The 13,983-nt window shown below is 35.3% G+C and overlaps 1 protein-coding gene across 1 annotated transcript in view; it reads left to right on the top strand.

Annotated features, from left to right (window-relative positions):
- The window catches only part of FBN2 (fibrillin 2), a 649,022-nt gene that overhangs the window by 338,495 nt on the left and 296,544 nt on the right, over positions 1-13,983 (top strand). Inside the window, exon 8 of the mRNA XM_053701643.1 lies at positions 6,067-6,192. Within this exon, the coding sequence (XP_053557618.1) occupies positions 6,067-6,192 (126 nt within the window). The remainder of the gene's footprint in view (positions 1-6,066; positions 6,193-13,983) is intronic.

Below are 13,983 nucleotides of genomic sequence, written 5' to 3'. Positions count from 1 at the left end.
CTGTCCCACTGGGAATCCTCCCATAGAGCCATCTTTAGGCGAAATAATGAACATACCAAATATTGAAAAAAATATTCAGAAATAATGAAATAAAGTATTGTGGTTGTTGATTGTTGGATCCTCCTATATGTAGACCAAATATAATTCAGATGCAAGCTTACCAAGTGATTTTATTTGGCATCATATTAGCTCTCTGATTTAATCACTGGCTTTCTTTTATGAAATATAAGAATTACTATATAAATGATCACTTTGCTTTCGTGAATGCTCTAAATTAAATAGTTAATAAACTGAATCCTCTGAAGTCAACTAGTATTTTTTTCTGACACAATTTCCCAGACAGAAGATAGAATCTGATGAAGTTAGCCAAGTGAAGTATCTCTTGTTATTAAAGTTCAGACAAATTAATTTATAAAAGGTTCTGTTAATCCAGTAAATTGTTGGCATCAGACCTATAAACTAATGCAAATGGAAACATGGGATTGAGAAGTTTAGTGGATGTGCTGGTAAGTTATTGGACACAAGCCATTTACAATATGAGAATTCTCAGTGGCTTAAAAAATTGAACAGAGATGTAATTTACTAATTCCATTTATGCAAATATACTTTACATTTTATTTATAGTAAAAAAATAATATTTAAAACTGCTTTACATTCCCTGTAGCTGTAAAATGTATTAACTAGTGAAAAGGAAACGTTATGAGTTACAGCAACATGTACCTTTCCCAGTGGTAACTGGGGAAAGTCTAAATATTTTCTAAAAAAAAATAAAATAATGTAAGACATTTAATACCATAAAAGTGAGCTTTATTTTTAAAAATATAGATAATCCTTTTATTACCCATTCCACATGTTTGCATATTCAACAAGATTATATTAAAGGGAAAGTCTAGTCCAAAATAACCTTTCATGATTCAGATAGAGAATGTAATTTTAAACAATTTTCCAATTTACTTTTTCACCAATTTTGCTTTGTTCTCTTGGTATTCTTAGTAGAAAGCTAAACCTAGAAAGTTCATATGCTAATTTCTAAGCCCTTGAAGACCGCCTCTTCTCTCATGGCATTTTGACAGTTTTTCACCACTAGAGGGTGTTAGTTCATGTGTGTCATATTGATATCACTGTGCTCACGATTGGCTAAAATACAAGGTAATCACAGAGGTAAAATGTATATTAATATAACTGTGTTGGTTATGCAAAACTAGGGAATGGGTAATAAAGGGATTATCTATCTTTTTAAACAATACAAATTCTGGTGTAGACTGTCCCTTTAATACACTTTTTACCTCTGTGATTACCTTGTATCTAAGCCTCTGCAGACTGCCCCCTTATTTCAGTTCTTTTGACAGACTTGCATTTTAGCCAATCAGTGTCCTCTCATCAGTAACGCCACGGACGTCAATATAATCATTGAGCAAACATACCCATATAAATGTGTATTTCCCTTACACACTGAACAAAGGGGTTAATTTAATAGGAATGTACTGTAACCTTAAGAGGCGTGAAATGGCTATTGTATATGTCAGTTTGCAGTGGATTTCCACGTTTGATCTCACTAACAAGTACTTAACAACCAAGACATATTTTTGGGGATCTTTTTCTATTGAAAACTTTTCTTGTTGTGGCCTTTTAGTGGCCAAATCCATTTTGGATTGTGATCATACAAAAAACACTCTTCCCATATCAGCCGAATGTGAAACCAAGTTATATTCATGGGAGCTGATGTCGGAAAAATTGTGATCAACCGTACAGTTATATACCAGCAATAGTGCAATAATAAAATGATCTAACATATTAGAACTTTTTCTTTTTGCACTTTTATATATTTATTTAAATACTGCAGAAACAGAAATAAACTAAAGCAGAACATACAACCAGGAAACAGGTTTAAGGCTGGATTTAGTTTGAATAAAATACAGTAACAGCAAGACTTGAAGACAAAGTGAGCAGTTTGCTCATGGAAGTACTGGGCTATGTGCAGTAGAGCCCTCAAGGTCCGTAAGAATAATCCACACAGGTCTTGCAGTGCTTTCAACTCATCATTACTCTTAAAAGTCAAAAAGAAAAGAATCTAAAACTTGTAAACAAGTGATCCTCAAATTCTTCATTCTTACAGTAATTGTCAGCATTTTTACAACTGCACCTTATTCGCCTTTAAGAATAAAACATAAAAATAAAATGAATTTAAAAACATCCACAAGTATATATATAGTCATGCCATCCTTGTCACCTTGTAATAGTAAGGCTAAAACATGACTTTTTTTCTTGGACTCAAGGCCAAGAATGCTTTCATGCTTCCTCAATGAACACTTGGTGCACTCACTTGCTGACACTGCAGGACCTGATATTTGACTGAAAAGTATTTCCTGATAGATTGGAATACTGCTGTTGAATTGTCCCCATACAACATATAATGGGTATAATGTACCACAAAGGCAGTTGCTAATGGATTGGAAGGCAGCCCTTAAAAACTATGCAAAGCATTTTGGATTGGATTGGATTGAAATGGAAGCCAGAGCTAGGATGTAAACAAGCTGGGTCACATGCAACACATAAAGGTGAACTTGTCACATGTAGTGAGCTTATGCAAAGGTGTAGTACTTCAGTCTGTGTTTCCTTAAATAGAAACAGGTGGAGTGTAAATGTTTGTAATTTACAGATATGACATGTACAGCAAGAATGCAGGTAACACCAAAAAGTAATTGATTGTCAACCAAAGAATGCAGTTTTTTTAGCTATGGAGAAGATGCAATATTACACAGACGCTGGTTGGCAGCAGTCCTGGATTTGTAAGTACATTGAGCTCCCAGCTTGGATGCCCCCACAAATTCTATAATGATTGAAAGTTGTATTATCAGAAAGAAGGTCCTTGTAAAGCAAAAGTATCATAACTCAAAGCATTGATTAGTTATGCCTGTGTCTATGAGATTTTTTTCCGACTGACTTAAAATAATAAAATCTGCTTTCAATTCAGGCAAGCATAATACAGTTCTTGTACTACTGAGGTGGGCATATTATGTTACATCTTTTTATCTGTAATTATTCAGCATATGTAGGGTATTCATGTAAAATATATACAAGATGAGCTATTGTTTTCATTTTAAATACTTTAATAATTTATAGCTGCTCAGGTCTTTGTTAATCGGCAAAGTAACCATTGGTAATATTGCTGCCTTAAAGAATTATGAAACTCAAATTTTTATTTCATGATTTAGATAGAGCATGCTGTTTTAAGCAACTTTCTAATTTACTCCTATTATACATTTTTCTTCATTCTCTTGGTATCTTTATTTGAAAAAGCAGGAATGTAAGAGTTTCAGGACCTGGGTAGTTTACATTCCTGCTTTTACAAATAAAGATACCAAGAGAATGAAGAAAAATTGTCAATATAGGGAAGATTTAATAAGCAGTGGCTTGCCGGAAACAGAAGTTAAGAAGCAGCGGTCATAAGACCGCTGCTCCTTACTGCAATCAATCCAATTAGATACGATCAGGATGATTGACACCCCCTGCTAGTGGCCGATTGGCCGCAAATGTGTAGGAGGCGGCATTGCACAAGCATTTCACAAGAAATACTTGTGCAATGTTAAATGCCGGCAGCGTATCATGTCCGCCCAACATTTGGTAAATTGACCCCTAGGAGTAAATTGGTAAGTTGCATAAAATTGCATGCTCTATCTGAATCATGAAAGAAAAATGTGGGTTTCATATCCCTTTAAAGAAATTAAAAACTTCTTGTTGTTCATTATTCTCATATATGTTTAGAAAGGCTGCCAAATTAAAGTCCAGAGTTACAAGACCTCCAAGAACCAAGTCCTTATTGTAAAACATGTTATTGCAATATTTCTATTACAGATCAAATTTATCTATGGTATAGGCAATATAAATATTAGGTTTGAAATTTACCTATTTTAAGTGCCCAGACAAATTAATTCTAAAATTGTGAAATATTTGGGATTTTGTAGAATTCCCAAAGCAATCACTCTGGGTTTGGTGCCTTTGGATTAAATAAAAAGGCATTTCCTTCAACACAAACTTTTTGTTTCCGGCCTTAATGTGGTTAGTTCATGTAAGGGTCTGAGAATTCCTGAACATTACAGGTTTTAGGATTTTACAACTGTTAGCTTTATTTCAAAGTGTTTAGCTTTGTAGCCCACAATATAGTTTCTATATCAAAGAATGTTTTTGCTTGGAAGATAGAATTGCCTTTTGCTAGGGTATGCATTTTCTGTAACCTTCCAAATTACAATTCGTGTACTCAAAGCACATTAAGACCTCTTAATAAAGATAAAATAAATAAACCTTATGTTTTTGTCAGTAACTTTAAGGATCCTATTTAACTCCCTGCCTGACAGATAGGGCTGCAATGCATTTACCAGCCATAAGTTTAAAGCAATATTAAATGATTTCCAATAAAGTCTTGAATTATGCACCATAAAAAAGCAATATACTTGTATTATTTATATTGCTTGCTTGTTTTGCAATTATGTTAACCCCTTTACTGCTGTGCCATGTCTCACTCTTATCCCCACTCTGGCACCAGTTTTATTCTATCACACTCATTCAATTTACACAACAATGTCAGAGCTATTTCTATTGTCTATTTAGAGACAACCACCGGAACCATGGTTTTTAGCAGATCAATCACTTTTAGAAATGAACATTAGTTTGCTGAAATATCCCTAAATTACAAAACCTTAATTCAAAAACAGTTTTTGTGTGTGTGCGTAATTTTCTATAGCTTACATTATTAAAAAGTATTATAGGAGTTAACTAAAATATTACAATCAGAGCTACAGAATTTAGCGGCAATATATACAAATATATTATGATAATAATAATCATACATTTATTATCCATTTAACCTCATAAAACATCAGTATTTAGCATTTTGTACATACTGTTTTAAAAGATTTTTTTTTTTGTCAATTTATATCGTTATAATTATTTTTTTATATAAAAAAATTGTATTAGATACATTTTATGGGTACAAATAAGTTTGATTTCACAGAAGGGTGACAACTCATTTTGATAATGTATAAATGCTTCTATTTCTGTCCAAACATAGTACACATAGCAAAACGTAGATACACACACACATATATATATATATATATATATATATATATATATACAGTATATATGTATATATAGAAACTTTCATGAAAAGAAGAGGCACTCACAGGACTTAGTTAACACAAAATGTATTAATGGTTCATCAATTCAGTCAGTCAACGTTTCGGTCCTCGCAGGGACCTTTGTCAAGACTCAGTATGAGGGTGTATATTGTACTCAGCGGTGACTTTGAGTGCTTGGATCCCAAAACTAGAATATTTATTTTTATATATATATATATATATATATATATATATATATATATATATATATATATATATATATATATATGAGAAACAAGGAGCCAATTCACCTCAGACAGCCCTGTATATAAACCCCACATAATTCCCCACATCATGGAGGATATACTAGAATAAATCAAACAACTTCTATCCATCTCCTCATCAGTATCCCCCCCCACACACACACACTCATCATCCTATTGCAAATACCTCAAACAGAAACCGCATCTCAAAACCTAAAGTTACAACAACAAAACTGAAATAAAGCCCTTAATTGTAAAAACTAAAATTACATTAACTGGCTATCTTGAAGTCTAGATGAGCCTTTCATTGTCATCCAAAAATAAGTCTTCTTCCTCTTAATTCTTGCACTATTCCCTCCCTCCCAGAAAAAAAGTCCAGATTTGATTGGTTTGTTACGTTGTCAACTTTGAACCTGTCCATGCTTCTGATTGGTTAATGATTCTTTATTTTATTTTTTGTAATATCTGTTACTTTGTAGATATAACCCCCAAAGTATAGTTTACGTTTTTAAAATTTGAAAAATAATGTATTTGCTCTATATTTATTACATGTTTGTTCCTTTTAAGGCTTATTTTGTGGCCTGCTTTCTAAAACAATGATGTTTTATATTGTTAAATGAAAATCATATAAATTCTTCATGCTTTTTGTAAGACTGTTTATTCATATGTTCATTTCCCTTCCTCAGATATTGACGAATGCACCACGATTCCCGGAGTTTGTCATGGAGGAGAGTGCACTAATACCATTGGCAGCTACTACTGCATCTGTCCTCGTGGATATGTCACATCAGTTGATGGATCCCAATGCATTGGTAAAATTGTTCTTCTGTTAAGTCTAATTGTAACTTGGAACTTTCATTTTTAAAGAGACACATACTGTATATAGAATATCATTACGTTTGTATAATGGGAGAGGAATTTTAAACAGTGCTTGTATGTGCTACATTTTTTTTTTTATTCTTGTGGTTTTAGAATACATTCCTCTTAGAACAAGTTACTAAAATACAGTTACTCAAAAAATGCTTTTCTTATTTCTTATGGAATAATAATTTGCTACTTAGTTGTCAGCTGAAGTCCTGAAATGTGAAACAGCACCACTTGGTAAATATTGTTTTCTGCTTCATCTCTGTTTGTCAGGGTAAATCAACTGTTATTAGTTAAAGCTTCCATGACTAGTAATACAATAATTTGTGGTTTCGGAATGGCTTACCACTAAGCCTGAGGAAAATACACCCAATGATATCAAGGGTTTATGAAGGACACAGAATGAGGCCAAAGTAAATAATTTCATCTTTAGCTAACCATAGATGTGTGTGAATGTAGCATATCTTCATGGATTCAGTTAAAGGGAGAGTAAAATAACAATAAAATTTAAATTGATTACATAGCATATGACATTTTAATACATTTCAATGTACTTCTATTATTAATATTGCTAAGTTCTATTGATATCTTTTGTCAAATAGTAGTACTAGAAGAGATAAGGAGCATGCTATCCGGCATTTATTTATAGACACATGCACGCTCCTACTCGCTTATCAGCCTACCTAGGTTAACTCTTCTACAAAGGATATCAAAAGAAAAAAGCAAAGGTGATTATAGAAGTAAATTAGAAAGTTTAAAATTGCATGTTCTATCTGAATCATAAACTTTTAATTTTGACTTTATTGTCCATTTAATTTGGCCTCACTGATATATAAGCTTGGATTATTGATAATTATTCCTTATGACAGAGGGTAAATGCTTTATTATAGGTTCTTAGGAAAATGTAGTTGTTTAAAATATACTGCCCCCTATTCCAATACAGTAAATTGCATTCCAGTCCATTAGTAGCATGTATAGATCATCAGGTTTTCTTACACTTGTATTAAGTAAACACATTAAAACAATCTACTAAAGAGGCCTGGGGGGCGTGTCTAAGCTGCAACCATGTTCAGTCATGAAAACCACTAGCTCTTTCTATAGTCTTAATAATCTGTGGATTATCTCACCAATGCAATCTCATCCTGCCTTACAATGTTAAATATTCACTAAAGAAAAGCTCTGGAGTCAAGCAATACCACTCTTCTTATGCTCCTGCAAACAGAAGAACCAAAACAGGGTGAGAATCAAGGCCGCGGCCTATGTCACATTTTCATCTACCCCCCCCCCCCCCCGGTTAGAAATTTAGCCGTGTAGAGCAGTTATAATCTGCTACATCTACTACACATTATCATCTTGGATCTCCCGTGTAACAGAAACCAGAAGTATTTGCTAAGAAGAATCAGGAAACCACAGGGCCATACTAACTTACAATGGAGTCTGACATCTTAGCCCTATTACAACAGATATCTCACAAGATGGAAAATCATTATAACTCTCTCGTGTTGAGCTTGAGAGTTGGGCAGAGCGACGAGGTCACAGCTCACAGATCTGCTGCACTACGAACAAGTTTCCTGGTTGTGACCGACGGGAGCTGTGGGGGAGATATCATTGCTCACCCAAGTGAGGCTGTTTACACAGACACACAATCAGACACAGACGGTCCAGTCTTGCTATGTGGAAATCCTACAGACATCTCGATACATCAGCGATCTGGCACAGATAGACAGACTGCAAGTGAGGAGTTGGTCCTGAGCTCCCTGGAGATGTGGCCGGTCGAAAGAGGGCCTGGGATAGAATTTGAACTTAAGCGCCTGAGGAGTCTGGCGCCGAAATCTACACATTCTACGGCTAAGTCTGTCATGATCTTGCGGATCCGAGATGTTGACCTGAACCTGAGAGTCACTGACCTTTCTCCTAATGTCTGGTGTGCGACATATCTCTTTCTGACCCCCTATGCCTATACCTTCCTGGATGTTTACTGCCAGAGGAACTCTGAATCTTTGATATTCAAGTGTGGCATAGGGTAGAAGAGCGAAGGGATCTTGTAACCTGGATGAGAGGATAAGGTCTTTAGCTTACAGTCTCACTTACTCATCCTGACTGGAGACTTATTATGCCCCTACATCCCTGCTACCTACACTTTAGCACTGAGCCAACGTGTTTAGTGAGATGACAGCTTCCTCCTCTACAACACTATCTATCTTGTGGCACTGTATAAATAGACATATGTCTGTCAACTCAAATCAGTATGTTGAACTTCCTACATAGAATCCTAACCTGTATAGTAATGTTGCCTGTTATGATGCTATAATAATACAATGGACAATATAGATATTTAGCAAAATTATCCCTGCACATAGGAGCCAATGATTTAACTTTTTGCTCTACATAGCTATATTCGCTTACACTTTAGTAATTAATGCCCCTATAGTAAGTATCTATTACCTATTAGAAGTGTAGGATTGTGAGAATTTAGTAGGTACAGATCATATTGCACCTTACTTCAGTTTTATGTTTATTATCCTTACTCCCTTATCTACTTAACAGTATATCCTCTTTTTTTTCCATACTTTATTTATTTAGAGAAACTTGAAGTAAAGCAATAGGTCTTTTTCAGAACATACGTCATTAACATACAGAATCTAAATATAAAATATACTTTCTCTTTTTGGACTTAGAAGTTTTACTAATATCAGTCTCCAAGTTCTCTATCATTTTTCATTTATATTTTCCAACAAAACATTGTCATAAACAATCCTAGTCTAACTTAACTAAACCAAACCCCTTCTCCCTGGCCTGCATCTGCATTATGTAAAGCAACATACATTACATGAAACACCAATTCCCTTTCAATTGCTCCTCCAGGATATAGGGAGCCGCTGCAAAAGGCGCCACTACTTGCTTTTGTAAGCCAATAGGCAGAGTGAGTACATACATTTCCCACTTCCTGAAGAACTGCCTGATACAAACTGATACCTCACCCTTAACATCTGCGTGTTAAATAAATAATTGTTTCGTTAGTAACAATTTGAGTTGCTGCAAGGTTGGAGCTCTATCACTCAATCATAGCTTCAATATAAGTTTCCTGGCCAATAGCAGTATATTATTGACCATCCTACTGTGACCTGCTCCTCCTTCTCCCACCGTTAGTAATAAAATCCCCTCCCAATCTAGCTTTGTCTCCTGTTCCAAAATAACCCCCAGCCAGTATTCAGTCTGCTTCCAGAACCTCACTAGCTTAGGGCAGCGCCAAAACAGATGCTCAAAAGTTGGGTCGGGGTGCAAACTTGGACCATTGTCTTGGGGTAATATATGCCCTGTGTAGCAGTTTGTATTGTTTCTCTCTAAGATCTGCCGAGATTGTGGCAGACCTAACTCTCCCAAAGCTCAAAACTACATCTTCCTTCAGCAGATTTACATGATCTCCCTCTCTCCACTGTTGTGTCATCTTGTCTAGGGCTATGTCTGATTTTCCAACCAAATGCGCACTAACTTCAAGACTTCAGATCACAAACACATATACTTCTCCCCATAGATTTCAATAGAGCGCACTTTAAAAAAAAAACTAACACTGATCGCTCACGAGCTATCCCGACACTTCGTTAAACCTACAGCGCTAAACCTGAAAGAAAATTTCACATTCCAATGTTCTTCACATAGAAGAAAATGTTCTTTTTATTTTTAAATATATACTTACAGTATATCTATCTATCTATCTATCTATCTATCTATCTATCTATCTATATATATATATATAGATATATACATATATACTGTGTGTATATATATATATATATATATATATATATATATATATATATACAGGTGTGGCCCTCGGTTTACAACGGTTCAATTTACACCGTTTCAGAATAACAACCTTTTTTTCCAGTCATGTGACTGCTATTGAAAAGCATTGAGAAGCAGTGCATTGATTAAAATAGCCAGTAGGTGGAGCTGTCCGCTTGTGTTGCAGCAAAGCCAAGCCAGCTGAAATTAATCAGTTTAAAGTGGATGTAGAGTCAATGCGATCGTTCATTCTCATATTGTTTATCACTAAAAATAAAGTGCACTTTTATTCATGCTTTTTTTACAATCTCACCTGAAATCGATATATGTACTTATTTAGCGACAATTCTTTTACTTGCTTCCTCCGCCCGCCATTTGGTCCCTCATTTCTACTTTGATTGACACTTGATTAAACTAATCCGCTGTTCCCCCCCGGGGTGTTCAGCCCCTTTTCTGAAACGTCACGCGATGTTAATGCACATGCGTTCCCAAACTGATGACCGATTCCGAAGCAATGTGCGTCCACGACTCGCGCATGCGCAAGCATTTTTAGCAGTCCTTTGCATCAAGATTCCAGGAGAGTAGAAAGTATTGATCCTCTGCAAGATACGCTGTACGGACGCATGCACATTAAAAATTGCGGTGCCGATATCGATTGCGTAAGCATTATGGAGCGCATGCACATATTAGCCAGACAGTGGTAAACGCATGCGCAAATGGAATACTCCTCGTGAACGCGCTTTTCAACTACGTAATAGAGTGGGCAGGACCACTCTATACGTTATGCGGTAGAAATACGGGAAGAGCTGGATGGGAGGAGTTGGAAAGGAAAACGGAGCTAAGTTGATATATAAAATATAATGATAAATTTTCAAAATTTTTAAAAAATAAAGCAGCGGTTTAACTGATCTTTTGATTGTGAATTGATAGGGAAGAATAATTAAGCAACATTCACTTTAACCAGACCTGAGCTATCGAGCAGATTTCAAAGGAACAAGATATTCCTGTCTATAAATCAGTCCAGATTGGAATGCATAGAAAGGAATGTTTGCAGAAAAATGCAAGTGAAGTCTGTGTTGTGTGATTATTTTATTAGGTTTATCATGCTGTTTAGCATTTAAAGTCTTCATTTCAAAGCTTTAAAAATAATGTATTAGGTGTTACTTATGACAATTTTGAGAGGGGTCTGGAACCTAACTCCCTCACTTCCCATTGACTTACATTATAATCTGGGTTTCAATTTACAACTGTTTCGATTTACAACCATTCCTTCTGGAACCTAACCCCGGCGTAAACTGAGGGCTACCTGTATATATATTTAAAAATACAAAGAACATTTTCTTCGATGTGAAGAACATTGATATGTGGAATATTTACAGTACAAACATAAATATTTGTTCATGTGTATATATGTATGTAAATACATATAGAAATACATAACTATACCAGTATATACATAAGAAAACATACATATATATATATATATATATATATATATATATATATATATATATAAAAATATATATATATATATATATACAGGGAGTGCAGAATTATTAGGCAAGTTGTATTTTTGAGGATTAATTTTATTATTGAACAACAACAATGTTCTCAATAAACCCAAAAAACTCATTAATATCAAAGCTGAATAGTTTTGGAAGTAGTTTTTAGTTTGTTTTTAGTTATAGCTATTTTAGGGGGATATCTGTGTGTGCAGGTGACTATTACTGTGCATAATTATTAGGCAACTTAACAAAAAACAAATATATACCCATTTCAATTATTTATTTTTACCAGTGAAACCAATATAACATCTCAACATTCACAAATATACATTTCTGACATTCAAAAACAAAACAAAAACAAATCAGTGACCAATATAGCCACCTTTCTTTGCAAGGACACTCAAAAGCCTGCCATCCATGGATTCTGTCAGTGTTTTGATCTGTTCACCATCAACATTGCGTGCAGCAGCAACCACAGCCTCCCAGACACTTTTCAGAGAGGTGTACTGTTTTCCCTCCTTGTAAATCTCACATTTGATGATGGACCACAGGTTCTCAATGGGGTTCAGATCAGGTGAACAAGGAGGCCATGTCATTAGATTTTCTTCTTTTATACCCTTTCTTGCCAGCCACGCTGTGGAGTACTTGGACGCGTGTGATGGAGCATTGTCCTGCATGAAAATCATGTTTTTCTTGAAGGATGCAGACTTCTTCCTGTACCACTGCTTGAAGAAGGTGTCTTCCAGAAACTGGCAGTAGGACTGGGAGTTGAGCTTGACTCCATCCTCAACCCGAAAAGGCCCCACAAGCTCATCTTTGATGATACCAGCCCAAACCAGTACTCCACCTCCACCTTGCTGGTGTCTGAGTCGGACTGGAGCTCTCTGCCCTTTACCAATCCAGCCAAGGGCCCATCCATCTGGCCCATCAAAACTCACTCTCATTTAATCAGTCCATAAAACCTTAGAAAAATCAGTCTTGAGATATTTCTTGGCCCAGTCTTGACGTTTCAGCTTGTGTGTCTTGTTTAGTGGTGGTCGTCTTTCAGCCTTTCTTAACTTGGCCATGTCTCTGAGTATTGCACACCTTGTGCTTTTGGGTACTCCAGTGATGTTGCAGCTCTGAAATATGGCCAAACTGGTGGCAAGTGGCATCTTGGCAGCTGCACGCTTGACTTTCTCAGTTCATGGGCAGTTATTTTGCGCCTTGGTTTTTCCACACGCTTCTTGCGACCCTGTTGACTATTTTGAATGAAACGTTTGATTCTTTGATGATCACGCTTCAGAAGCTTTGCAATTTTAAGAGTGCTGCATCCCTCTGCAAGATATCTCACTATTTTTGACTTTTCTGAGCCTGTCTAGTCCTTCTTTTGACCCATTTTGCCAAAGGAAAGGAAGTTGCCTAATAATTATGCACACCTGATATAGGGTGTTGATGTCATTAGACCACACCCCTTCTCATTACAGAGATGCACATCACCTAATATGCTTAATTGGTAGTAGGCTTTCGAGCCTATACAGCTTGGAGTAAGACAACATGCATAAAGAGGATGATGTGGTCAAAATACTCATTTGCCTAATAATTCTGCACTCCCTGTATATATATATATATATATATATATATATATACAGTATATATACACCCATACATTTTTTTTAATATCTATATTAAAATTTTAATCAAATATACAGGTATATGTGTAACGCTCTATTTTTTTTTTTTTACCTCTTCCATTTTACGCTAGGACTGCAGTCTCGCTAAACTGACAAGCACATTTTTTTTTTACTTTCAACTTAATATGAGCGCAAGTTAGCATGGTCACAATATTGCTTAATGCGACCCATTTTAACTTTAGAGCACCACTTGTAATCTAGCCCCTGGTGTTATATGTGTATGTATGTTTATGTAAGTATGTATAAATGAATATACGCAAGGCAACATAGTCTGTTTTAATAACACAAGAAACTGCTGGCCAAATATATATTTGTTTTAAAAAAACACCCTAAATGTGAGTGTCCTTAATAGAAGGTTAAACCACAGTGTGACATCCAACATCTGGTTAATATCTTCTCTGCAAATATATAAATATAATAATATACTGTTAGAAATATATCTAGTCACAGTATAGCTGGAAACAAAGCAGAAATGCTTCACTATAGTAGCCTCATATCACAACTCAGTGTTTTGCTACTGACGTGTACTGACTGTGCACTAATACGTGATTATAACACACACAATCCTTTCCTGAGCTTTTAATAACTTGACTTTGTTTTTGACCAGGTTATTAGTGAGAGACAAGAGAAAATGACACTATTGATCACCTGGACCTTAAATAAACCATAGAGTATTATCTTTATAGATTCATTCACAAATGAAAAACAACTAGTTTTCCACTCTATATCATTATATCTTTATAGAAGATAGATAGATAGATAGATTGATAGATAG

Source organism: Bombina bombina, chromosome 2 (assembly GCF_027579735.1).
Source record: "Bombina bombina isolate aBomBom1 chromosome 2, aBomBom1.pri, whole genome shotgun sequence".
In the NCBI taxonomy this organism is placed as follows: domain Eukaryota; kingdom Metazoa; phylum Chordata; class Amphibia; order Anura; family Bombinatoridae; genus Bombina; species Bombina bombina.
This window is presented reverse-complemented; position numbering and strand designations above follow the sequence as displayed.